Below are 24,595 nucleotides of genomic sequence, written 5' to 3' on the forward strand. Positions count from 1 at the left end.
GGGGGGATACTATGGAGCAGGGGGGGACACTGGAGCAGAGGGGGATACTGTAGAGCAGAGGGGGACACTGTGGAGCAGAGGGGGATACTGGGGAGCAGAGGGGGATAGTGTGGAGCAGAGGGGGACACTGGGGAGCAGAGGGGGATACTGTGGAGCAGAGGGGGGTACTGTGGAGCAGAGGGGGGACACTGTGGAGCAGAGGGGGATATTGTGGAGCAGAGGGGGGATATTGTAGAGCAGAGGGGGATAGTGTGGAGCAGAGGGGGATAGTGTGGAGCAGAGGGGGATAGTGTGGAGCAGAGGGGGATAGTGTGGAGCAGAGGGCGACACTGTGGAGCAGAGGGGGACACTGTGGAGCAGAGGGGGGACACTGTGGAGCAGAGGGGGGACACTGTGGAGCAGAGGGGGACACTGTGGAGCAGAGGGGGGACACTGTGGAGCAGAGGGGGATACTGTGGAGCAGAGGGGGGACACTGTGGAGCAGAGTGGGATATTGTGGAGCAGAGGGGGATATTGTGGAGCAGAGGGGGATATTGTGGAGCAGGGAGGATAGTTTGGAGCAGAGGGGGATATTGTGGAGCAGAGGGGGACACAGGGGAGCAGAGGGGGACACTGTGGAGCAGAGGGAGATAGTGTGGAGCAGAGGGGGGACACTGTAGAGCAGAGGGGGATAATGTGGAGCAGAGGGGGGACACTGTGGAGCAGAGGGGGATATTGTGGAGCAGAGGGGGGACACTGTGGAGCAGAGGGGGGACACTGTGGAGCAGTGGGGGATATTGTGGAGCAGAGGGGGACACTGTGGAGCAGAGGGGGATATTGTGGAGCAGGGGGGGATATTGTGGAGCAGGGGGGGATATTGTGGAGCAGAGGGGGATATTGTGGAGCAGGGGGGGATAGTGTGGAGCAGGGGGGATATTGTGGAGCAGGGGGGATATTGTGGAGCAGGGGGGATATTGTGGAGCAGAGGGGGATATTGTGGAGCAGAGGGGGACACTGTGGAGCAGAGGGGGGACACTGTGGAGCAGAGGGGGATATTGTGGAGCAGTGGGGGATATTGTGGAGCAGGGGGGGATATTGTGGAGCAGAGGGGGGACACTGTGGAGCAGTGGGGGATATTGTGGAGCAGGGGGGGATATTGTGGAGCAGAGGGGGACACTGTGGAGCAGTGGGGGATATTGTGGAGCAGGGGGGGATATTGTGGAGCAGGGGGGGATAGTGTGGAGCAGGGGGGATAGTGTGGAGCAGAGGGGGACACTGTGGAGCAGAGGGGGACACTGTGGAGCAGAGGGGGATACTGTGGAGCAGAGGGGGATATTGTGGAGCAGAGGGGGACACTGTGGAGCAGAGGGGGACACTGTGGAGCAGAGGGGGACACTGTGGAGCAGTGGGGGATATTGTGGAGCGGGGGGGATATTGTGGAGCAGGGGGGGATATTGTGGAGCAGGGGGGGATATTGTGGAGCAGGGGGGGATATTGTGGAGCAGAGGGGGATATTGTGGAGCAGGGGGGATAGTGTGGAGCAGGGGGGATATTGTGGAGCAGGGGGGATATTGTGGAGCAGAGGGGGATATTGTGGAGCAGAGGGGGATACTGTGGAGCAGAGGGGGACACTGTGGAGCAGAGGGGGATATTGTGGAGCAGAGGGGGGACACTGTGGAGCAGAGGGGGGACACTGTGGAGCAGTGGGGGATATTGTGGAGCAGAGGGGGACACTGTGGAGCAGAGGGGGATATTGTGGAGCAGGGGGGGATATTGTGGAGCAGCGGGGGATATTGTGGAGCAGAGGGGGATATTGTGGAGCAGGGGGGGATAGTGTGGAGCAGGGGGGATATTGTGGAGCAGGGGGGATATTGTGGAGCAGGGGGGATATTGTGGAGCAGAGGGGGATATTGTGGAGCAGAGGGGGACACTGTGGAGCAGAGGGGGGACACTGTGGAGCAGAGGGGGATATTGTGGAGCAGTGGGGGATATTGTGGAGCAGGGGGGGATATTGTGGAGCAGAGGGGGGACACTGTGGAGCAGTGGGGGATATTGTGGAGCAGGGGGGGATATTGTGGAGCAGAGGGGGACACTGTGGAGCAGTGGGGGATATTGTGGAGCAGTGGGGGATATTGTGGAGCAGGGGGGGATAGTGTGGAGCAGGGGGGATAGTGTGGAGCAGAGGGGGACACTGTGGAGCAGAGGGGGACACTGTGGAGCAGAGGGGGATACTGTGGAGCAGAGGGGGATATTGTGGAGCAGAGTGGGACACTGTGGAGCAGAGGGGGACACTGTGGAGCAGAGGGGGATACTGTGGAGCAGAGGGGGATATTGTGGAGCAGAGGGGGACACTGTGGAGCAGAGGGGGACACTGTGGAGCAGAGGGGGATACTGTGGAGCAGAGGGGGATACTGTGGAGCAGAGGGGGACACTGTGGAGCAGAGGGGGATACTGTGGAGCAGAGGGGGATACTGTGGAGCAGAGGGGGGACACTGTGGAGCAGAGGGGGATACTGTGGAGCAGAGGGGGATATTGTGGAGCAGAGGGGGACACTGTGGAGCAGAGGGGGACACTGTGGAGCAGAGGGGGATACTGTGGAGCAGAGGGGGATACTGTGGAGCAGAGGGGGATATTGTGGAGCAGAGGGGGACACTGTGGAGCAGAGGGGGATACTGTGGAGCAGAGGGGGATATTGTGGAGCAGAGGGGGACACTGTGGAGCAGAGGGGGACACTGTGGAGCAGAGGGGGATACTGTGGAGCAGAGGGGGATACTGTGGAGCAGAGGGGGATATTGTGGAGCAGAGGGGGACACTGTGGAGCAGAGGGGGATACTGTGGAGCAGAGGGGGATACTGTGGAGCAGAGGGGGGACACTGTGGAGCAGATGGGGATACTGTGGAGCAGAGGGGGATACTGTGGAGCAGAGGGGGATATTGTGGAGCAGAGGGGGACACTGTGGAGCAGAGGGGGACACTGTGGAGCAGAGGGGGATACTGTGGAGCAGAGGGGGATATTGTGGAGCAGAGGGGGACACTGTGGAGCAGAGGGGGACACTGTGGAGCAGAGGGGGATAATGTGGAGCAGAGGGGGATACTGTGGAGCAGAGGGGGACACTGTGGAGCGTCGCTCATACCTGGGGTGCAGTTGTGGGAGTTACAGGTGCGGTGGAGGCTGAGGGCTGCGGGGCAGGGTTCTCCACCAGGATCCGCAGCCACCAGGACTGTCCGCTTCCTCTCTGACGTTCCTCCGCCACAGCTGACGCTGCACTCGCTCCACTCCGTCCAGTCACTGAGGGCACAGTCCACTGAGGAAAGACCAGGAGGAAGTCAGCAGGTAGGGAGCGAAGACCTGGGAACAATGTACACAGCACCAGAGGAGCAACGCACAGACCTGGGAACAATGTACACAGCACCAGCGGAGCAACGCACAGACCTGGGCACAACGTACACAACACCAGCGGAGCAACGCACAGACCTGGGCACAATGTACACAGCACCAGCGGAGCAACGCACAGACCTGGGCACAATGTACACAGCACCAGCGGAGCAATGCACAGACCTGGGCACAATGTACACAGCACCAGCGGAGCAATGCACAGACCTGGACACAATGTACACAGCACCAGCGGAGCAATGCCCAGACCTGGGCACAATGTACACAGCTCCAGCGGAGCAACGCACAGACCTGGGCACAATGTACACAGCACCAGCGGAGCAACGCACAGACCTGTGCACAATGTACACAGCTCCAGCGGAGCAACGCACAGACCTGGGCACAATGTACACAGCACCAGCGGAGCAACGCACAGACCTGTGCACAATGTACACAGCACCAGCGGAGCAATGCACAGACCTGGGCACAATGTACACAGCACCAGCGGAGCAATGCACAGACCTGGGCACAATGTACACAGCACCAGCGGAGCAACGCACAGACCTGGGCACAATGTACACAGCACCAGCGGAGCAATGCACAGACCTGTGAACAATGTACACAGCACCAGCGGAGCAATGCACAGACCTGGGCACAATGTACACAGCTCCAGCAGAGCAATGCACAGACCTGGGCACAACGTACACAGCACCAGCGGAGCAACGCACAGACCTGGGCTCAATGTACACAGCACCAGCGGAGCAATGCACAGACCTGGGCACAACGTACACAGCCCAGCGGAGCAACGCACAGACCTGGGCACAATGTACACAGCACCAGCGGAGCAAAGCACAGACCTGGGCACAATGTACACAGCTCCAGCGGAGCAACGCACAGACCTGGGCACAATGTACACAGCAACAGCGGAGCAACGCACAGACCTGGGAACAATGTACACAGCCCAGCGGAGCACCGCACAGACCTGGGCACAATGTACACAGCACCAGCGGAGCAATGCACAGACCTGGACACAATGTACACCGCACCAGCGGAGCAACGCACAGACCTGGGAACAATGTACACAGCACCAGCGGAGCAATGCACAGACCTGGGCACAATGTACACAGCACCAGCGGAGCAATGCACAGACCTGGACAAAATGTACACAGCACCAGCGGAGCAATGCCCAGACCTGGGCACAATGTACACAGCTCCAGCGGAGCAACGCACAGACCTGGGCACAATGTACACAGCACCAGCGGAGCAACGCACAGACCTGTGCACAATGTACACAGCTCCAGCGGAGCAACGCACAGACCTGGGCACAATGTACACAGCACCAGCGGAGCAACGCACAGACCTGTGCACAATGTACACAGCACCAGCGGAGCAATGCACAGACCTGGGCACAATGTACACAGCACCAGCGGAGCAATGCACAGACCTGGGCACAATGTACACAGCACCAGCGGAGCAACGCACAGACCTGGGCACAATGTACACAGCACCAGCGGAGCAATGCACAGACCTGGGCACAATGTACACAGCACCAGCGGAGCAATGCACAGACCTGGGCACAATGTACACAGCACCAGCGGAGCAATGCACAGACCTGTGCACAATCTACACAGCTCCAGCAGAGCAATGCACAGACCTGGGCACAACGTACACAGCACCAGCGGAGCAACGCACAGACCTGGGCTCAATGTACACAGCACCAGCGGAGCAATGCACAGACCTGGGCACAACGTACACAGCCCAGCGGAGCAACGCACAGACCTGGGCACAATGTACACAGCACCAGCGGAGCAAAGCACAGACCTGGGCACAATGTACACAGCTCCAGCGGAGCAACGCACAGACCTGGGCACAATGTACACAGCTCCAGCGGAGCAACGCACAGACCTGGGAACAATGTACACAGCACCAGCGGAGCAATGCACAGACCTGGGCACAATGTACACAGCACCAGCGGAGCAATGCACAGACCTGGACAAAATGTACACAGCACCAGCGGAGCAATGCCCAGACCTGGGCACAATGTACACAGCACCAGCGGAGCAATGCACAGACCTGGACACAATGTACACAGCACCAGCGGAGCAATGCACAGACCTGGACACAATGTACACAGCCCACCGGAGCACCGCACAGACCTGGGCACAATGTACACAGCCCAGCGGAGCAATGCACAGTCCTGGGCACAATGTACACAGCACCAGCGGAGCAATGCCCAGACCTGGGCACAATGTACACAGCACCAGCGGAGCAATGCCCAGACCTGGGCACAATGTACACAGCACCAGCGGAGCAATGCACAGACCTGGACACAATGTACACAGCCCAGCGGAGCACCGCACAGACCTGGGCACAATGTACACAGCCCAGCGGAGCAATGCACAGTCCTGGGCACAATGTACACAGCACCAGCGGAGCAACGCACAGACCTGTGCACAATGTACACAGCACCAGCGGAGCAATGCACAGACCTGGGCACAATGTACACAGCCCAGCGGAGCAACGCACAGACCTGGGCACAATGTACACAGCACCAGCGGAGCAACGCACAGACCTGGGCACAATGTACACAGCACCAGCGGAGCAATGCACAGACCTGGGCACAATGTACACAGCCCAGCGGAGCAATGCACAGACCTGGGCACAATGTACACAGCCCAGCGGAGCAATGCACAGACCTGGGCACAATGTACACAGCACCAGCGGAGCAACGCACAGACCTGGAGCTGATGTAGAGGATTACCTGGACATGCTGAGCTGTTACACTCCTCTTCCTCGTGGGTCTCATTTCCACAGGTGACCCCTCCTGCATCGCCTTCTGTACAGGCTCGATTCCTCCACCGGTAGCCACCACCACATGTAGCGGAGCAGGGGCTCCAGTCAGACCAGGGTCCATACACAGGGCACAGCCCCTCCGCGCAGGAGAAGGTCCCGTTCACACAGGTGCTGAGGAGCGAGGACCGGGATGAATGGAGAACAGACCTCACCCGTCTCGTGTGTCTCGTATGTGGCTGCCGGTCACCTACCAGTTATTACAGCTGAGGAGCACCATGTCTCCGGGCTCGTACTCCACCGTGGTGTCCGACGTGGGCAGACCGCAGCGACACTCCGTTATGGGCACACACCGCTTATCCTGCAGGAGCCAGCCATCCGGACAGCGACAACCTGACCCCACGAGAGGAGGAAGGTGGTGATCACCAGCACAGGGGTCCGATACCTCCAGAGACACAGAGGATATTGGGGGGCACCTTATATATTGGGGGGCACCTTATATATTGGGGGGCACCTTATACAGCTGAAACCAGCAGTTTCCATCCACTATATATACAGACACATCTGATGTTTTTCTCAATATCTGACATGAAATCAGAATAAACCTTTCCCGTTTTAGGACAATTAGGATTTTACCATAATGTTTAGCATTTGCCAAATGCCGGAATAATGAGAGAGAGAGAAGGTTTTAAGGCATTTTTATTACTTACTGCAAAGTTAAAAGTTTCCATACACTAAGATTACTATGCCTTTAAACAATTCTGGACGGCCCATATGATGAGGTCATGTGTTTGGAAGCTTCTGATTTTTTGGCAACATCTGAGTTAATTAGAGACACACCTGTGGATGTATTTTAATGCACACCTGAAACACACTGCTTCTTTGTGTAGCATCATGGGAAAGTCTAAAGAAATCAGCCAAGATATCAGGAAGAGAATTGTGGACTTGCACAAGTCTGGCTCATCCTTGGGTACAATTTCAAGATACCTGAAGATGCCTCGTTCATCTGTACAAACAATTATACGCAAGCACAAACAAGATGGGAATGTCCAGCCATCATACCGCTCACGAAGGAGACGGGTTCTGTGCCCCAGAGATGAACGTCCTTTGGTCCAACATGTGCACATCAACCCAAGGACAAAAGCAAAAGACCTTGTGAAGATGATGGCGGAAGCTGGTAAGATAGTGTCAATATCCACAGTGAAATGAGTACTGTATCAACATGGGCTGAAAGGCCACTCTGCCAGGAAGAAGCCATTACTCCAAAAGAAACTTTTGGAGATACAGTACAGACCAAAAGTTTGGACACACCTTCTCATTTAAAGATTTTTCTGTATTTTTCTGACTTTGAAAATTGTACATTCACACTGAAGGCATCAAAACTATGAATTACCACATGTGGAATTATATACTTAACAAAAAAGTGTGAAACAACTGAAAATATGTCTTATATTCTAGGTTCTTCAAAGTAGCCACCTTTTGCTTTGATGACTGCTTTGCACACTCTTGGCATTCTCTTGATGAGCTGCAAGAGGTAGTCACCGCAAATGGTCTTCACTTCACAGGTGAGCCCTGTCAGGTTTAACTAGTGGGATTTCTTGCCTTATAAATGGGGTTGGGACCATCAGTTGTGTTGTACAGAAGTCTGGTGGATACACAGCTGATAGTCCTACTGAATACACTGTTAGAATTTGTATTATGGCAAGAAAAAAGCAGCTAAGTAAAGAAAAATGAGTGACCACCATTACTTTAAGAAATGAAGGTCAGTCAGTGCGAAAAATTGGGCAAACTTTGAAAGTGTCCCCAAGTGCAGTTGCAAAAACCATCAAGCGCTACAAAGAAACTGGCTCACATGAGGACCGCCCCAGGAAAGGAAGACCAAGAGTCACCTCTGCTTCTGAGGATAAGTTTATCCGAGTCACCAGCCTCAGAAATCGCAGATTAACAGCAGCTCAGATTAGAGACCAGGTCAATGCCACGCAGAGTTCTAGCAGCAGACACATCTCTACAACAACTGTTAAGAGGAGACTTTGTGCAGCGGGCCTTCATGGTAAAATAGCTGCTAGGAAACCACTGCTAAGGACAGGCAACAAGCAGAAGAGACTTGTTTGGGCTAAAGAACACAAGGAATGGACATTAGACCAGTGGAAATCTGTGCTTTGGTCTGATGAGTCCAAATTTGAGATTTTTGGTTCCAACCACCGTGTCTTTGTGCAACGCAGAAAAGGTGAACGGATGGACTCTACATGCCTGGTTCACACCGTGAAGCGTGGAGGAGGAGGTGTGATGGTGTCGGGGGGCTTTGCTGGTGACTCTGTTGGGGATTTATTCAAAATTGAAGGCATAATGAACCAGCATGGCTACCACAGCATCTTGCAGGGGCATGCTATTCCATCCGGTTTGCGTTTAGTTGGACCATCATTTATTTTTCAACAGGACAATGACCCCAAACACCTCCAGGCTGTGTAAGGGCTATTTGACCAAGAAGGAGAGTGATGGGGGGCTACGCCAGATGACCTGGCCTCCACAGTCACCAGACCTGAACCCAATCGAGATGGTTTGGGGTGAGCTGGACCGCAGAGTGAAGGCAAAAGGGCCAACAAGTGCTAAGCATCTCTGGGAACTCCTTCAAGATTGTTGGAAGACCATTTCCGGTGACTACCTCTTGAAGCTCATCAAGAGAATGCCAAGAGTGTGCAAAGCAGTCATCAAAGCAAAAGGTGGCTACTTTGAAGAACCTAGAATATAAGACGTATTTTCAGTTGTTTCACACTTTTTTGTTAAGTATATAATTCCACATGTAGTAATTCATACTTTTGATGCCTTCAATGTGAATGTACAATTTTCATAGTGATGAAAATACAGAAAAATCTTTAAATGAGAAGGTGTGTCCAAACTTTTGGTCTGTACTGTATGTCCTGTGGTCTGATGAAATTAAAATTGAACTTTTTGGGCATAATGACCATCGTTACATTTTGAGGAAAAAGGGTGAAGCTTGGAAGCCTAAAAACACCATCCCAACTGTGAAACACGGGGGTGGCAGCATCATGTTGTGGGGTTGTTTTGCTGCAGGAGGGACTGGTGCACTTCACAAAATAGATGGCATCATGAGAAAGGAAGATTATGTGGCAATACTGAAGCAACATCTCAAGACATCAGCCAGGAAGTTAAAGCTTGAGCGGAAATGGGTCTTCCAAATGGTTAAAGAGGCAAAAAAAAGGTCACCACCAGATATAGTACTGGCATCGCCTATAGCAAGTACATACCAAATATGACAACAAAAAAAGAAAAGCCATAAATAGGGATCACCATAAGAAATACAGAAAAAATATATCATTTTATTGAAATAAAACTGTAAGAACAATTTAAAAACAATGAAAACTGTCCTACAAGACTGGAAGTACAAGAAGCCCGCAACAATAGGGTAAGAAGTGCCGGGTAAATATACACGCTCAATAACAATAGATAAATGGTCCAGAAAAATATAATAAAGAAGAATAACATCTAATCATAAACTTATACTAGTAAGTGCTCCATAAATAAATGAGAACCACAGGTACGTCCAATGATGAGAATAATATAGTCACACTGGGAGAGTCCATACATAAGTGCCGGAAGTGCTGGATAATCAATGCAGAGATCAAACCCTGTAGAAAGGGAGCAAAAAACTCCTGCTAAGACCTGAGGTAAGTGTGTATGAGGTGGTCACTGTAGCGTCGGCGTCCCTGCCTCCTGCTAGGCAGGGACGCTGTTCCCCTCACCTCTCCGCTCTGTGCCCGGCGTCCTCCTCCCTCTGTTCCCCTCCTCTCCTCTGCTGGCAGCGCGCGCTGCTTCCCGGCCACGGTGCTTAGGAGTCCCCGGCCAATGGCCGGAGGACTTCACCATATATAAGGCACCTCCTCCAAAATGGAGGTGCCCGAGCAATGTTGTTGCACTGTTCACTACTCTGCTTCAGCCCTCAGGTCCCGTTACCAGTCACCTGCCAGAGTCCTGCCTGTTACCTGCCTGATATCCGCTTACCTGCTTGCAAGCCTGCGGTCCGACGGTCTGCCTTCCGACACCTGTCAGTCTGTCTATGGACCAGCCGGCCCGAGCAAACTGTAACGGGTCTGGGAGGCGGAACCTCTGAGCAACTATACAAGGGGGCGGTCCTTGTAAGGAAGCGGGTGGCTCCCAGGGAAGACAGGCAGGTAGTCACGGCAAGTGACAGGGACAGTCTCTGAGTAGAAGGACGGGTACTCACGACAAGTGACAGGGACAGTCTCTGGGTAGAAGGACAGCAGGCAGGTGGCTGGTGAGCGCTCCCAGGTGAGCGGGCGAGAGTCTTTGGACAGGCAGGTGGTCACGGCAAGTGACGGCAGAGCCTCCAGGTAGGCTAGCAGGCAGGTAGCAGATGTGCACTCCCAGGTGAGCAGGCAAGAGTCTCTGGACGGGCAGGTGGTCACGGCAAGTGACGGCAGAGCCTCCAGGTAGGCTAGCAGACAGGTAGCAGGTGAGCGCTCCCAGGTGAGCGGGCAAGAGTCTCTGGACGGGCAGGTGGTCACGGCAAGTGACGGCAGAGCCTCCAGGTAGGCTAGCAGACAGGTAGCAGGTGAGCGCTCCCAGGGAGGCTCTGCCGTCACTTGCCGTGACCACCTGCCTGTCCAGAGACTCTTGCCTGCTCACCTGGGAGCGCTCACCTGCTACCTGTCTGCTAGCCTACCTGGAGGCTCTGCCGTCACTTGCCGTGACCACCTGCCTGTCCAGAGACTCTTGCCTGCTCACCTGGGAGCGCTCACCTGCTACCTGTCTGCTAGCCTACCTGGAGGCTCTGCCGTCACTTGCCGTGACCACCTGCCTGTCCAGAGACTCTTGCCTGCTCACCTGGGAGCGCTCACCTGCTACCTGCCTGCTAGCCTACCTGGAGGCTCTGCCGTCACTTGCCGTGACCACCTGCCCGTCCAGAGAGTCTTGCCCGCTCACCTGGGAGCGCTCACCTGCTACCTGCCTGCTAGCCTACCTGGAGGCTCTGCCGTCACTTGCCGTGACCACCTGCCTGTCCAGAGACTCTTGCCTGCTCACCTGGGAGCGCTCACCTACCTGTCTGCTAGCCTACCTGGAGGCTCTGCCGTCACTTGCCGTGACCACCTGCCCGTCCAGAGACTCTTGCCCGCTCACCTGGGAGCGCTCACCTGCTACCTGCCTGCTAGCCTACCTGGAGGCTCTGCCGTCACTTGCCGTGACCACCTGCCCGTCCAGAGACTCTTGCCCGCTCACCTGGGAGCGCTCACCTGCTACCTGTCTGCTAGCCTACCTGGAGGCTCTGCCATCACTTGCCGTGACCACCTGCCTGTCCAAAGACTCTCGCCCGCTCACCTGGGAGCACTCACCAGCCACCTGCCTGCTGTCCTTCTACCCAGAGAATGTCCCTGTCACTTGCCGTGAGTACCCGTCCTTCTACCCAGAGACTGTCCCTGTCACTTGCCGTGACTACCTGCCTGTCTTCCCTGGGAGCCACCCGCTTCCTTACAAGGACCGCCCCCTTGTATAGTTGCTCAGAGGTTCCGCCTCCCAGACCCGTTACAGTCACCCTATGTATCGTTATGGTTAATATTTTATATCTAGATTCATTATTTATTTAGGACACAATCTATTCTATGAAGCCTCTGAATAAGATTTGCATCATGGAACGTCTGACGAAGATACTGGTTTCCTGTGAATTCCCTGACAAGAAGGTTTTACGTTGGGCCAAGGCAAGTGTGTTATCACTGATAGTCTATTTCGCTTTCCTGTTCAGTTGTATGTAAGAACTGCAGTTCCATTTTTGTCTAGCTAATAAATGTGGTGAGTCACACAGAAGACTCTACCTGCTGACAGTGCATGTCACATGTATTCTGTCTCTCTCCCTTCATCAATGAAGTATTTTAATTTGAATCTCACTGGCAATGTGAAGACCCTTTGCGGTCTATTCTAAAGTTCTCCCTAATAACAAAGAGGGTCTCCATAACAGTATCTATTCTACACTGCTCCAAAAAAAAACGGGAAGACTTAAACAAAAGAATATAACTCCAAGTAAATGAAACTTCTGTGAAATCAAACTGTCCACTTAGGAAGCAACACTGATTGACAATCAATCTCACATGCTGTTGTGCAAATGGAATAGACAATAGATGGAAATTATTGGCAATTATCAAGACACCCTCAATAAAGGAGTGGTTCTGCAGGTGGGGACCACAGACCACATCTCAGTACCAATGCTTTCTGGCTGATGTTTTGGTCACTTTTGAATGTTGGTTGTGCTTTCACACTCGTGGTAGCATGAGACGGACTCTACAACCCACAGAAGTTGCTCAGGTAGTGCAGCTCATCCAGGATGGCACATCAATGCGAGCTGTGGCAAGAAGGTTTGCTGAGTCTGTCAGCGTAGTGTCCAGAGGCTGGAGGGGCTACCAGGAGACAGGCCAGTACACCAGGAGACGTGGAGGGGGCCGTAGGAGGGCAACAACCCAGCAGCAGGACCGCTATCTCTGCCTTTGTGCAAGGAGGAACAGGAGAAGCACTGCCAGAGCCCTGCAAAATGACCTCCAGCAGGCCACAAATGTGCATGTGTCTGCACAAACGGTTAGAAATCGACTCCATGAGGGTGGTATGAGGGCCCGACATCCACAGATGGGGGTGTGCTCACAGCCCGACACCGTGCAGGACGCTTGGCATTTGCCACAGAACACCAGGATTGGTAAAGTGGCCCCTGGCACCCTGTGCTCTTCACAGATGAAAGCAGGTTCACACTGAGCACATGTGACAGACGTGACAGAGTCTGGAGACGCCGTGGAGAGCGATCTGCTGCCTGCAACATCCTTCAGCATGACCGGTTTGGCAGTGGGTCAGTAATGGTGTGGGGTGGCATTTCTTTGGAGGGCCGCACAGCCCTCCATGTGCTCGCCAGAGGTAGCCTGACTGCCATTAGGTACCGAGATGAGATCCTCAGACCCCTTGTGAGACCATATGCTGGTGCGGTTGGCCCTGGGTTCCTCCTAATGCAGGACAATGCCAGACCACATGTGGCTGGAGTGTGTCAGCAGTTCCTGCAAGATGAAGGCATTGAAGCTATGGACTGGCCGCCCGTTCCCCAGACCTGAATCCGATTGAGCACATCTGGGACATCATGTCTCGCTCCATCCACCAACGTCACGTTGCACCACAGGCTGTCCAGGAGTTGGGGGATGCTTTAGTCCAGGTCTGGGAGGAGATCCCACAGGAGACAATCCGCAACCTCATCAGGAGCATGCCCAGGCGTTGTAGGGAGGTCATACAGGCACGTGGAGGCCACACACAATACTGAGCCTCATCAGGAGCATGCCCAGGCGTTGTAGGGAGGTCATACAGGCACGTGGAGGCCACACACAATACTCAGCCTCATCAGGAGCATGCCCAGGCGTTGTAGGGAGGTCATACAGGCACGTGGAGGCCACACACAATACTCAGCCTCATCAGGAGCATGGCCAGGCGTTGTAGGGAGGTCATACAGGCACGTGGAGGCCACACACAATACTCAGCCTCATCAGGAGCATGCCCACGCATTGTAGGGAGGTCATACAGGCACGTGGAGGCCGCACACAATACTCAGCCTCATCAGGAGCATGCCCAGGCATTGTAGGGAGGTCATACAGGCACGTGGAGGCCACACACAATACTCAGCCTCATCAGGAGCATGCCCAGGCATTGTAGGGAGGTCATACAGGCACGTGGAGGCCACACACAATACGCAGCCTCATCAGGAGCATGCCCAGGCGTTGTAGGGAGGTCATACAGGCACGTGAAGACCACAAACAATACTCAGCCTCATCAGGAGCATGCCCAGGCATTGTAGGGAGGTCATACAGGCACGTGGAGGCCACACACAATACTCAGCCTCATCAGGAGCATGCCCAGGCGTTGTAGGGAGGCCATACAGACACGTGGAGGCCAGACACAATACTCAGCCTCATCAGGAGCAAGCCCAGGCGTTGTAGGGAGGTCATACAGGCACGTGGAGGCCACACACAATACTCAGCCTCATCAGGAGCATGCCCAGGCATTGTAGGGAGGTCATACAGGCACGTGGAGGCCACACACAATACTCAGCCTCATCAGGAGCATGCCCAGGCGTTGTAGGGAGGCCATACAGACACGTGGAGGCCAGACACAATTCTCAGCCTCATCAGGAGCATGCCCAGGCGTTGTAGGGAGGTCATACAGGCACGTGGAGGCCACACACAATACTCAGCCTCATCAGGAGCATGCCCAGGCGTTGTAGGGAGGTCATACAGGCACGTGGAGGCCACACACAATACTCAGCCTCATCAGGAGCATGCCCAGGCGTTGTAGGGAGGTCATACAGGCACGTGGAGGCCACACACAATACTCAGCCTCATCAGGAGCATGCCCAGGCGTTGTAGGGAGGTCATACAGGCACGTGGAGGCCACACACAATACTCAGCCTCATCAGGAGCATGCCCAGGCGTTGTAGGGAGGTCATACAGGCACGTGGAGGCCACACACAATACTCAGCCTCATCAGGAGCATGCCCAGGCGTTGTAGAGAGGTCATACAGGCACGTGGAGGCCACACACAATACTCAGCCTCATCAGGAGCATGCCCAGGCGTTGTAGGGAGGTCATACTGGCACGTGGAGGCCAGACACAATACTCAGCCTCATCAGGAGCATGCCCAGGCGTTGTAGGGAGGTCATACAGGCACGTGGAGGCCACACACAATACTCAGCCTCATCAGGAGCATGCCCAGGCGTTGTAGGGAGGTCATACAGGCACGTGGAGGCAACACACAATACTGAGCATGAATCAGGAGCATGCCCAGGTGTTGTAGGGAGGTCATACAGGCACGTGGAGGCCACACACAATACTCAGCCTCATCAGGAGCATGCCCAGGCGTTGTAGGGAGGTCATACAGTCACGTGGAGGCTACACACAATACTCAGCCTCATCAGGAGTATGCCCAGGCGTTGTAGGGAGGTCATACAGGCACGTGGAGGCCACACACAATACTCAGCCTCATCAGGAGCATGCCCAGGCATTGTAGGGAGGCCATACAGGCACGTGGAGGCCACACACAATACTGAGCCTCATCAGGAGCATGTCCAGGCGTTGTAGGGAGGTCATACAGGCACGTGGAGGCCACACACAATACTGAGCCTCATCAGGAGCATGGCCAGGCGTTGTAGGGAGGTCATACCGGCACGTGGAGGCCACACACAATACTCAGCCTCATCAGGAGCATGCCCAGGCGTTGTAGGGAGGTCATACTGGCACGTGGAGGCCAGACACAATACTCAGCCTCATCAGGAGCATGCCCAGGCGTTGTAGGGAGGTCATACAGGCACGTGGAGGCCACACACAATACTCAGCCTCATCAGGAGCATGCCCAGGCGTTGTAGGGAGGTCATACAGGCACGTGGAGGCCACACACAATACTCAGCCTCATCAGGAGCATGCCCAGGCGTTGTAGGGAGGTCATACAGGCACGTGGAGGCCACACACAATACTCAGCCTCATCAGGAGCATGCCCAGGCGTTGTAGGGAGGTCATACAGGCACGTGGAGGCCACACACAATACTCAGCCTCATCAGGAGCATGCCCAGGCGTTGTAGGGAGGTCATACAGGCACGTGGAGGCCACACACAATACTCAGCCTCATCAGCAGCATGCCCAGGCGTTGTAGGGAGGTCATACAGGCACGTGGAGGCCACACACAATACTCAGCCTCATCAGGAGCATGCCCAGGCGTTGTAGGGAGGTCATACAGGCACGTGGAGGCCACACACAATACTCAGCCTCATCAGGAGCATGCCCAGGCGTTGTAGGGAGGTCATACAGGCACGTGGAGGCCACACACAATACTCAGCCTCATCAGGAGCATGCCCAGGCGTTGTAGGGTGGACATACAGGCACGTGGAGGCCACACACAATACTCAGCCTCATCAGGAGCATGCACAGGCGTTGTAGGGAGGTCATACAGGCACGTGGAGGTCACACACAATAATGAGCCTCATCAGGAGCATGCCCAGGTGTTGTAGGGAGGTCATACAGGCACGTGGAGGCAACACACAATACTCAGCCTCATCAGGAGCATGCCCAGGCGTTGTAGGGAGGTCATACAGGCACGTGGAGGCCACACACAATACTCAGCCTCATCAGGAGCATGCCCAGGCGTTGTAGGGAGGTCATACAGGCACGTGGAGGCCACACACAATACTCAGCCTCATCAGGAGCATGCCCAGGCGTTGTAGGGAGGTCATACAGGCACGTGGAGGCCACACACAATACTCAGCCTCATCAGGAGCATGCCCAGGCGTTGTAGGGAGGTCATACAGGCACGTGGAGGCCACACACAATACTCAGCCTCATCAGGAGCATGCCCAGGCGTTGTAGGGAGGTCATACTAACGCGCCCCCTGGGCCATATTCTTTAGGGGGAATATCCGGAGCCGGATCAGATGGGAGTTGTAGTCTTCCGAGTGGCTGTGACCCGGTCCGTGCCCAGGGTGTCAAACTCAGTTGTATGTGGCAGTCCTACAGATGTTATAAGTTCTTTATTGTCGACTACGCCACCCGTTGTGTCGCGGTCACTATGGCCGCCGCTGCAGCAGGGTCCGCTGAGGCTGATGGTGTAGGTGCAGCTTGTGATGGTATAACCCCCAACGGGTGGGGTATAGCCTCAGGGGGTCAGGTGCAGAGGATGGGGGTTGTGGTGGTGCAGCATAGGTGTTAAATGAAGACAGAGTCGGGTTGTGCAGTTTAGGGTATTTACTCACTGCTGATGTTCCGGTCACTCCAGCTTCAAGTGACCTCCCGAGCCGTGCTGCGTCCACCAGGTCCTGGATCCAGCCAACCCCCAAGCGAGTCCGGAGCGTGACCCTGAGCTCTCCTTCTGTCCTTTCTCTGGCCGTCCCCACTAGTGATCCACCCAGGTCCAGCTCCCTCGGGCCTTCTGTTGGGTGACCCTTGGCCTTGGGTTCCCTGACCCTCCACGTGGTATGCCTTCGTGGTGGATGTGGTGGGTGGCCGTGGCAGACGCTGCCCACGGCCTCCGGTCTCTGGCTGGGGTGTGTTTTTGCCCCCACCAGCTTGGGTTCCGGTACCCTAATGCCGGCTCTTCACCCGTTGTTTGAATTTGGGGTCTTAGAGTCCTCTCTTCTGCTTCCCCCTCTGGGTCTCTCTTTCTTTCTCCTCTCTCTCTCTGGATCTGCTCTGCTCCTCTTCCTGTGACTCCTCTGCAAAGGCTGACAGACTGACTGACCCTGATCTAAGATGGTGCCCACCTTATATACTCCCTCTATGTGTGAGCTCAGGCGACCAGCACCCAATGAGCTCCTATCTTTACCCAGGCTGCTCCCCCTATCTGCCCCTACACTACTTGGGATGTACCACCCCCCTCCCACTCCAGCCAGGAACAGACTCGGTCGTACCTGCACATTTCTAAGTGGGAGTACCGTCGGCCTGTTCCTCGGAAATGGGATGTGTGTAGTGCATGCAGCCTACCGAGCTCAGTTCCACACTCCATCCTTACCCGGGAGTGGAATATCACACCTCTGGGTTGAGGTGCAATACCCCTGTAGCAGCCGAATCCTCAGGGTGCTACATTCCCCCCTGGTAAATCACAGCACGTCCTCGGGCTGTAAGATAAAAACAACACCAAAACATACAAATTTTTGCATAAACATAAACATAATAAAACATCATATATTAGCAGCATAAAACATTCTCGTCGCCTCTGGCTCCTCCTCCGGTCACTGTGCAACGTGTGACCGGGTAAAGTGCGACAGTCTCTCTGGAAAACTGGTTTTCCTAAAAACCGGTAGGGGGCGCTTTAGGACGCGCAACTATATACAGGGGGTAGTGGCCGCTCTCAGTCCTCGGCCAGGTATTGGGGAGGAATGACCGCTCTCAGTCCTCGGTCAGTGGGATTTAGGGGTTAAACGGGTAACAGTTCACACTTGCTGGTCCCAACGGGGACTACATTAGCAACAGTAACAGTTTCAGTTTACTGTGCCCCGACGGGCAACTATATACAGCTCCTGCTTCGCTGTACTTAACGACGGCGTCCTCCTGCTCTTTCTTTATTGTTACCTTTGGCTCTAGTTTCAGACCCGTCCGGGTCCTCTTGTTCTTCCTCCTCACACCGCAGCTCTTCCTCCGTCAGACGATGCACATGGAGGGCGTAGGGTCCTTTGGCACACTTGTGCCGGGTGAAGGTGACCTCGTCCCCGATGTAAAGGTCACGACCTCTGTGTCCCTCCGGTAGGTGGGACTCAACGTCTCTCCTGGTCACGAAGACGTCGCCTAGGGTGCGGTGGTCTCGGATGAAGCCCCACCCATGCTGCATGTTAAACTTTATCACAGTCCCGGTGGTGCGGGGACTATGCGCTGCACGGGGGTCTCTCCTGGCCCGGCTCTTCTGCTCCGCGCTCCTTACTTGAGCTTGCTGTTCCCGGACCCGCCTCTCTCTCCGCTCCCTCTCAAAGTCCTCGAGCTGTTGGCGGCAGCACTCAGCACGCTCCGCTGCAGCTGCCCGAGTCTCTTGAGTGAACCCCATGAGATCTTCTCCGGTGGGGTCCCACTCGAACTGCGCTTCTGCTAGCGGGGGCGAGATCCTCCTTACAGGCTTTGGAGCCGGGATCAGGGGTTCATCCAGGGGTCTCTCTCTCCGGAGTCGGGATGGTGGAACTCCGGTGGCCATATAAATGGCTGCCCATCCGGGCACGTATGCTGGGCGTACAGGTCCTCTCCCAGATGCGGCACTTTAGGTCTTATGGGCGCGGTGGTGTTAGCGCCCGGGTTGCCCGGGCCTTGCGGCCAGGCCTGGGGTATCTGGAAGGTGAAGGGCACCGTAAGGACGGCGGCGCCCTGGGCTACTTGGCCCTGCGACCAGGCCGGGGGCTCCGCGGAGGTAGGGGGCGCTGTTGGTATTGCGGCGCCCGGGGGTACTAGGCCTTGCGACCAGGCTGGTGGTACTTCCTGCTTGGTCACGCTCGGGGTCGAGGCGTGTGACGTCACAGGGGTCGCGGCTCCCGTTTGAGGCCTAGTCTGCGGCGGTGACGTTGCAGCGACGGGCACGGCAGGATAGACTTCGGGCTCTGCGACGGGGAGCTGGGGCAGGTACGCGGTTTCCCGGTTTGGGGTATAGACGTCCCCTTTACCTGCCTCCACTCGTTCGGCTCCCTTCTCGGCGCCGTCTCCGGCCTTCAGTCCTCCCGCGCCATCCTCAGAGGCGGTCGGTCTCCTCGTCTTGGGTGGCGTGCTCCGCTGACAGGTCTCGATCTGCTGGGCCATCTCTCGGCTCCACTCCGCCAACGTCTCTCGCTGCACCCGGGCCATCCTCCTTGCGAGGCCCTCCAGAGCGGTCTGAGCACACTCCCGGTCTCGGGGGAGCTGTGTTAGGACCTCCACTAGGCCTAGTGGGGTCGTTGCTTCCAGCAGGCTCCTGACCAACGGGTCGGTGCTGCTCTGCTCTCCTCCTGTTGTCTCCAGCAGGCTCCTGGCCAGCGGGCCGGTGCTGCTCTGCTCTCCCTCTTCTGTTTCTAGCAGGCTCCTGGCCAACGGGCCGGTGCTGCTCTGCTTTCTCGCCATCTCCGGGTAAGCTCCTCCGATATTCTTCTCCAGGCTTCTTGCCTCCGGGTGCGCTCGCTCTAGACTGCTCCAGGCGGCACCCATCTTTGCTCTCTCCTTTCGTCTCCTCCCACCTCGAGGGCGGTCCCGGGGCCACTTGGTGACTGTCAGCTCCAGGGGCTGTTCTTTCACGCTGACAGACACCTCTAGCATCACAGTCTCTGTTGGTGGGGGCGGTTTCCACTTTTGGCGCCATTTTCGGTCCTGGCCCACGATGGGAGGTGGCCTCTCGCCACCCTCTGGCACGCCCATAATGGCGTCCGCTCTGACAAGGCGGGAAACCTTTGGAAATGGCGGGAATCGCTTCCCAGTGGCGGGAAACTCTGCAGATGGCGGGAAAAAGCTGTTAATGGCGGACAACCGGCTGGAATCGACTGGTGATGGAGTCCGATGGCGGGGACCCTCCGGAACCGGCAGGAGACTTCTTTTTGAGGTAAACTCGCACTTTTCTTCAGGCACGCAGTACCCGGGTGTTGCGGGCACGTAATCCTGCCGACTACGCCAAAGTTGACGCGCCCCCTGGGCCATATTCTTTAGGGGGAATATCCGGAGCCGGATCAGATGGGAGTTGTAGTCTTCCGAGTGGCTGTGACCCGGTCCGTGCCCAGGGTGTCAAACTCAGTTGTATGTGGCAGTCCTACAGATGTTATAAGTTCTTTATTGTCGACTACGCCACCCGTTGTGTCGCGGTCACTATGGCCGCCGCTGCAGCAGGGTCCGCTGAGGCTGATGGTGTAGGTGCAGCTTGTGATGGTATAACCCCCAACGCGTGGGGTATAGCCTCAGGGGGTCAGGTGCAGAGGATGGGGGTTGTGGTGGTGCAGCATAGGTGTTAAATGAAGACAGAGTCGGGTTGTGCAGTTTAGGGTATTTACTCACTGCTGATGTTCCGGTCACTCCAGCTTCAAGTGACCTCCCGAGCCGTGCTGCGTCCACCAGGTCCTGGATCCAGCCAACCCCCAAGCGAGTCCGGAGCGTGACCCTGAGCTCTCCTTCTGTCCTTTCTCTGGCCGTCCCCACTAGTGATCCACCCAGGTCCAGCTCCCTCGGGCCTTCTGTTGGGTGACCCTTGGCCTTGGGTTCCCTGACCCTCCACGTGGTATGCCTTCGTGGTGGATGTGGTGGGTGGCCGTGGCAGACGCTGCCCACGGCCTCCGGTCTCTGGCTGGGGTGTGTTTTTGCCCCCACCAGCTTGGGTTCCGGTACCCTAATGCCGGCTCTTCACCCGTTGTTTGAATTTGGGGTCTTAGAGTCCTCTCTTCTGCTTCCCCCTCTGGGTCTCTCTTTCTTTCTCCTCTCTCTCTCTGGATCTGCTCTGCTCCTCTTCCTGTGACTCCTCTGCAAAGGCTGACAGACTGACTGACCCTGATCTAAGATGGTGCCCACCTTATATACTCCCTCTATGTGTGAGCTCAGGCGACCAGCACCCAATGAGCTCCTATCTTTACCCAGGCTGCTCCCCCTATCTGCCCCTACACTACTTGGGATGTACCACCCCCCTCCCACTCCAGCCAGGAACAGACTCGGTCGTACCTGCACATTTCTAAGTGGGAGTACCGTCGGCCTGTTCCTCGGAAATAGGATGTGTGTAGTGCATGCAGCCTACCGAGCTCAGTTCCACACTCCATCCTTACCCGGGAGTGGAATATCACACCTCTGGGTTGAGGTGCAATACCCCTGTAGCAGCCGAATCCTCAGGGTGCTACAATACAGGCACGTGGAGGCCGCACACAATACTCAGGCTCATCAGGAGCATGCCCAGGCGTTGTAGGGAGATTATACAGGCACGTGGAGTCCACACACAATACTCAGCCTCATCAGGAGCATGCCCAGGCGTTGTAGGGAGGTCATACAGGCACATGGAGGCCACACACAATACTCAGCCTCATCAGGAGCATGCCCAGGCGTTGTAGGGAGGTCATACAGGCACATGGAGGCCACACACAATACTCAGCCTCATCAGGAGCATGCCCAGGCGTTGTAGGGAGGTCATACAGGCACATGGAGGCCACACACAATACTCAGCCTCATCAGGAGCAGGCCCAGGCGTTGTAGGGAGGTCATACAGGCACATGGAGGCCACACACAATACTCAGCCTCATCAGGAGCATGCCCAGGCGTTGTAGGGAGGTCATACAGGCACGTGGAGGCCACACACAATACTCAGCCTCATCAGGAGCATGCCCAGGCGTTGTAGGGAGGTCATACAGGCACGTGGAGTCCACACACAATACTCAGCCTCATCAGGAGCATGCCCAGGCGTTGTAGGGAGGTCATACAGGCACGTGGAGGCCACACACAATACTCAGCCTCATCAGGAGCATGCCCAGGCGTTGTAGGGAGGTCATACAGGCACGTGGAGGCCACACACAATACTCAGCCTCATCAGGAGCATGCCCAGGCGTTGTAGGGAGGTCATACAGGCACGTGGAGGCCGCACACAATACTCAGGCTCATCAGGAGCATGCCCAGGCGTTGTAGGGAGGTCATACAGGCACGTGGAGGCCACATATAATACTCAGCCTCATCAGGAGCATGCCCAGGCGTTGTAGGGAGATTATACAGGCACGTGGAGTCCACACACAATACTCAGCCTCATCAGGAGCATGCCCAGGCGTTGTAGGGAGGTCATACAGGCACGTGGAGGCCACACACAATACTCAGCCTCATCAGGAGCATGCCCAGGCGTTGTAGGGAGGTCATACAGGCACATGGAGGCCACACACAATACTCAGCCTCATCAGGAGCATGCCCAGGCGTTGTAGGGAGGTCATACAGGCACATGGAGGCCACACACAATACTCAGCCTCATCAGGAGCATGCCCAGGCGTTGTAGGGGGTCATACAGGCACGTGGAGGCCACACACAATACTGAGCCTCATCAGGAGCATGCCCAGGCGTTGTAGGGAGGTCATACAGGCACGTGGAGGCCACACACAATACTCAGCCTCATCAGGAGCATGCCCAGGCGTTGTAGGGAGGTCATACAGGCACGTGGAGGCCACACACAATACTCAGCCTCATTGTGACTTGTTTTAAGGACATTACATCACAGTTGGATCAGCCTGTAGGGTGTTTTTCCACTGTAATTTTGGGGGTGACTCCACATCCAGGCCTCCATTGGTTAATAAATGTGATTTCCATTGATGATTTTTGGGTGATTTTGTTGTCAGCACATTCAGCTTCTACAGAACAAAGTATTCAATGAGAAGATTTCATTCATTCACATCTAGGAGGGGGGATTTTAGGGGTCCCTTTATTGTTTTGAGCAGTGTACATATCTTCCCTTGGTCCTTGTGTGCGCTGCCTTGCGGACCCTGTGTCCCTGTTTGCGCCGCCTTGTGGACAGCATTGGAGCATGCGCTATATTCAGGGTAATTCACTCTGTTAAACTGACTTTTGGCGCATGTGCGCTCAAAGTCTCATGATATTACGGCCTGTCCTTGGTCTCAGCATCACACGCTTACATCCACTTCCGGTCCTGCGGCGCAGGCGCCGGTTCGCCTTTATGATCCTTACGCTTACTCTCTGGTAGGTCCGAACAGCTGATCTTACTGATTATTCTGATATATATATATATATATACACTGCGGACTGTGAGAGCTCACCCACAAGCCCCTGAGGAAGCCACGCGGTGGCAACGCGCGTTGGGCGGTGTGCCCTGCCTGTTCTATCTGCATTCTCTATGGTCCTGGGTACTTTACACCTTTCCTTGGCTCACTCCTCATACACACTTACCTCAGGTCTTAGCAGGAGTTTTTTGCTCCCTTTCTACAGGGTTTGATCTCTGCATTGATTATCCAGCACTTCCGGCACTTATGTATGGACTCTCCCAGTGTGACTATATTATTCTCATCATTGGACGTACCTGTGGTTCTCATTTATTTATGGAGCACTTACTAGTATAAGTTTATGATTAGATGTTATTCTTCTTTATTATATTTTTCTGGACCATTTATCTATTGTTATTGAGCGTGTATATTTACCCGGCACTTCTTACCCTATTGTTGCGGGCTTCTTCCAGTCTTGTAGGACAGTTTTCATTTTTTTTTAAATTGTTTTTACAGTTTTTGTTAATAAAATTATATGTTTTTTCACATTTCATATGATGATCCCTATTTATAGCGTGGCTTTTCTTTTCTTGGGGTCTTCCAAATGGACAATGACCTGAAGCATACGGCCAAAATAGTAACAAAGTGGCTTAAGGATAACAAAGTCAATGTTCTGGAGCGGCCATCACAAAGCTCTGATCTGAATCCTATTGAAAATTTATGGGCAAAGCTGAAAAGGCTGCGAGCGCCGAGCAAGACGACCTCCAAACCTGGATCAGGTACAGCAGAGCAAGACGACCTACAGACAGGGATCAGGTACACCAGAGCAAGGCGACCTCCAAACCTGGATCAGGTACAGCAGAGCAAGGAGACCTACAGACAGGGATCAGGTACACCAGAGCAAGGCGACCTCCAAACCTGGATCAGGTACAGCAGAGCAAGACGACCTCCAAACCTGGATCAGGTACAGCAGAGCAAGACGACCTACAGACCTGGATCAGGTACACCAGAGCAAGACAACCTACAGACCGGGATTGTTATGTTCTGCTACCAAAGCTAAGGAAAGAGAGGAGATCTGTCCCTACTATAGGACTCAGCTGAATCCCTACGATGTAACAGGGAACCTGATCCTGCGATCAGACCTGTTAAAGTCCTAATCTAGTCTGTACGGAGACCTATAGATGTGGGGGAAGGAATCCCTACAAGTACTAAGGACTGGGAGGAATATGGGACACCTCCTAACAGAAATAGTAGCAGACAG

At 55.0% G+C, this 24,595-nt stretch overlaps 1 protein-coding gene across 1 annotated transcript in view; it reads right to left on the minus strand.

Annotated features, from left to right (window-relative positions):
- LOC141264133 (SCO-spondin-like) overlaps nt 1-24,595 on the minus strand; it is a 521,676-nt gene that overhangs the window by 44,774 nt on the left and 452,307 nt on the right. Inside the window, exons 82-84 of the mRNA XM_073676443.1 lie at nt 6,396-6,534; nt 6,113-6,315; nt 3,113-3,283 (exon numbers count right to left, since the gene is read on the minus strand). Of these exons, the coding sequence (XP_073532544.1) occupies nt 3,113-3,283; nt 6,113-6,315; nt 6,396-6,534 (513 nt within the window). The remainder of the gene's footprint in view (nt 1-3,112; nt 3,284-6,112; nt 6,316-6,395; nt 6,535-24,595) is intronic.

The sequence above is a fragment of the Phyllobates terribilis genome, unplaced genomic scaffold (assembly GCF_046119375.1).
Source record: "Phyllobates terribilis strain yellow unplaced genomic scaffold, ASM4611937v1 Scaffold_4__5_contigs__length_816908805, whole genome shotgun sequence".
NCBI lineage: Eukaryota > Metazoa > Chordata > Amphibia > Anura > Dendrobatidae > Phyllobates > Phyllobates terribilis.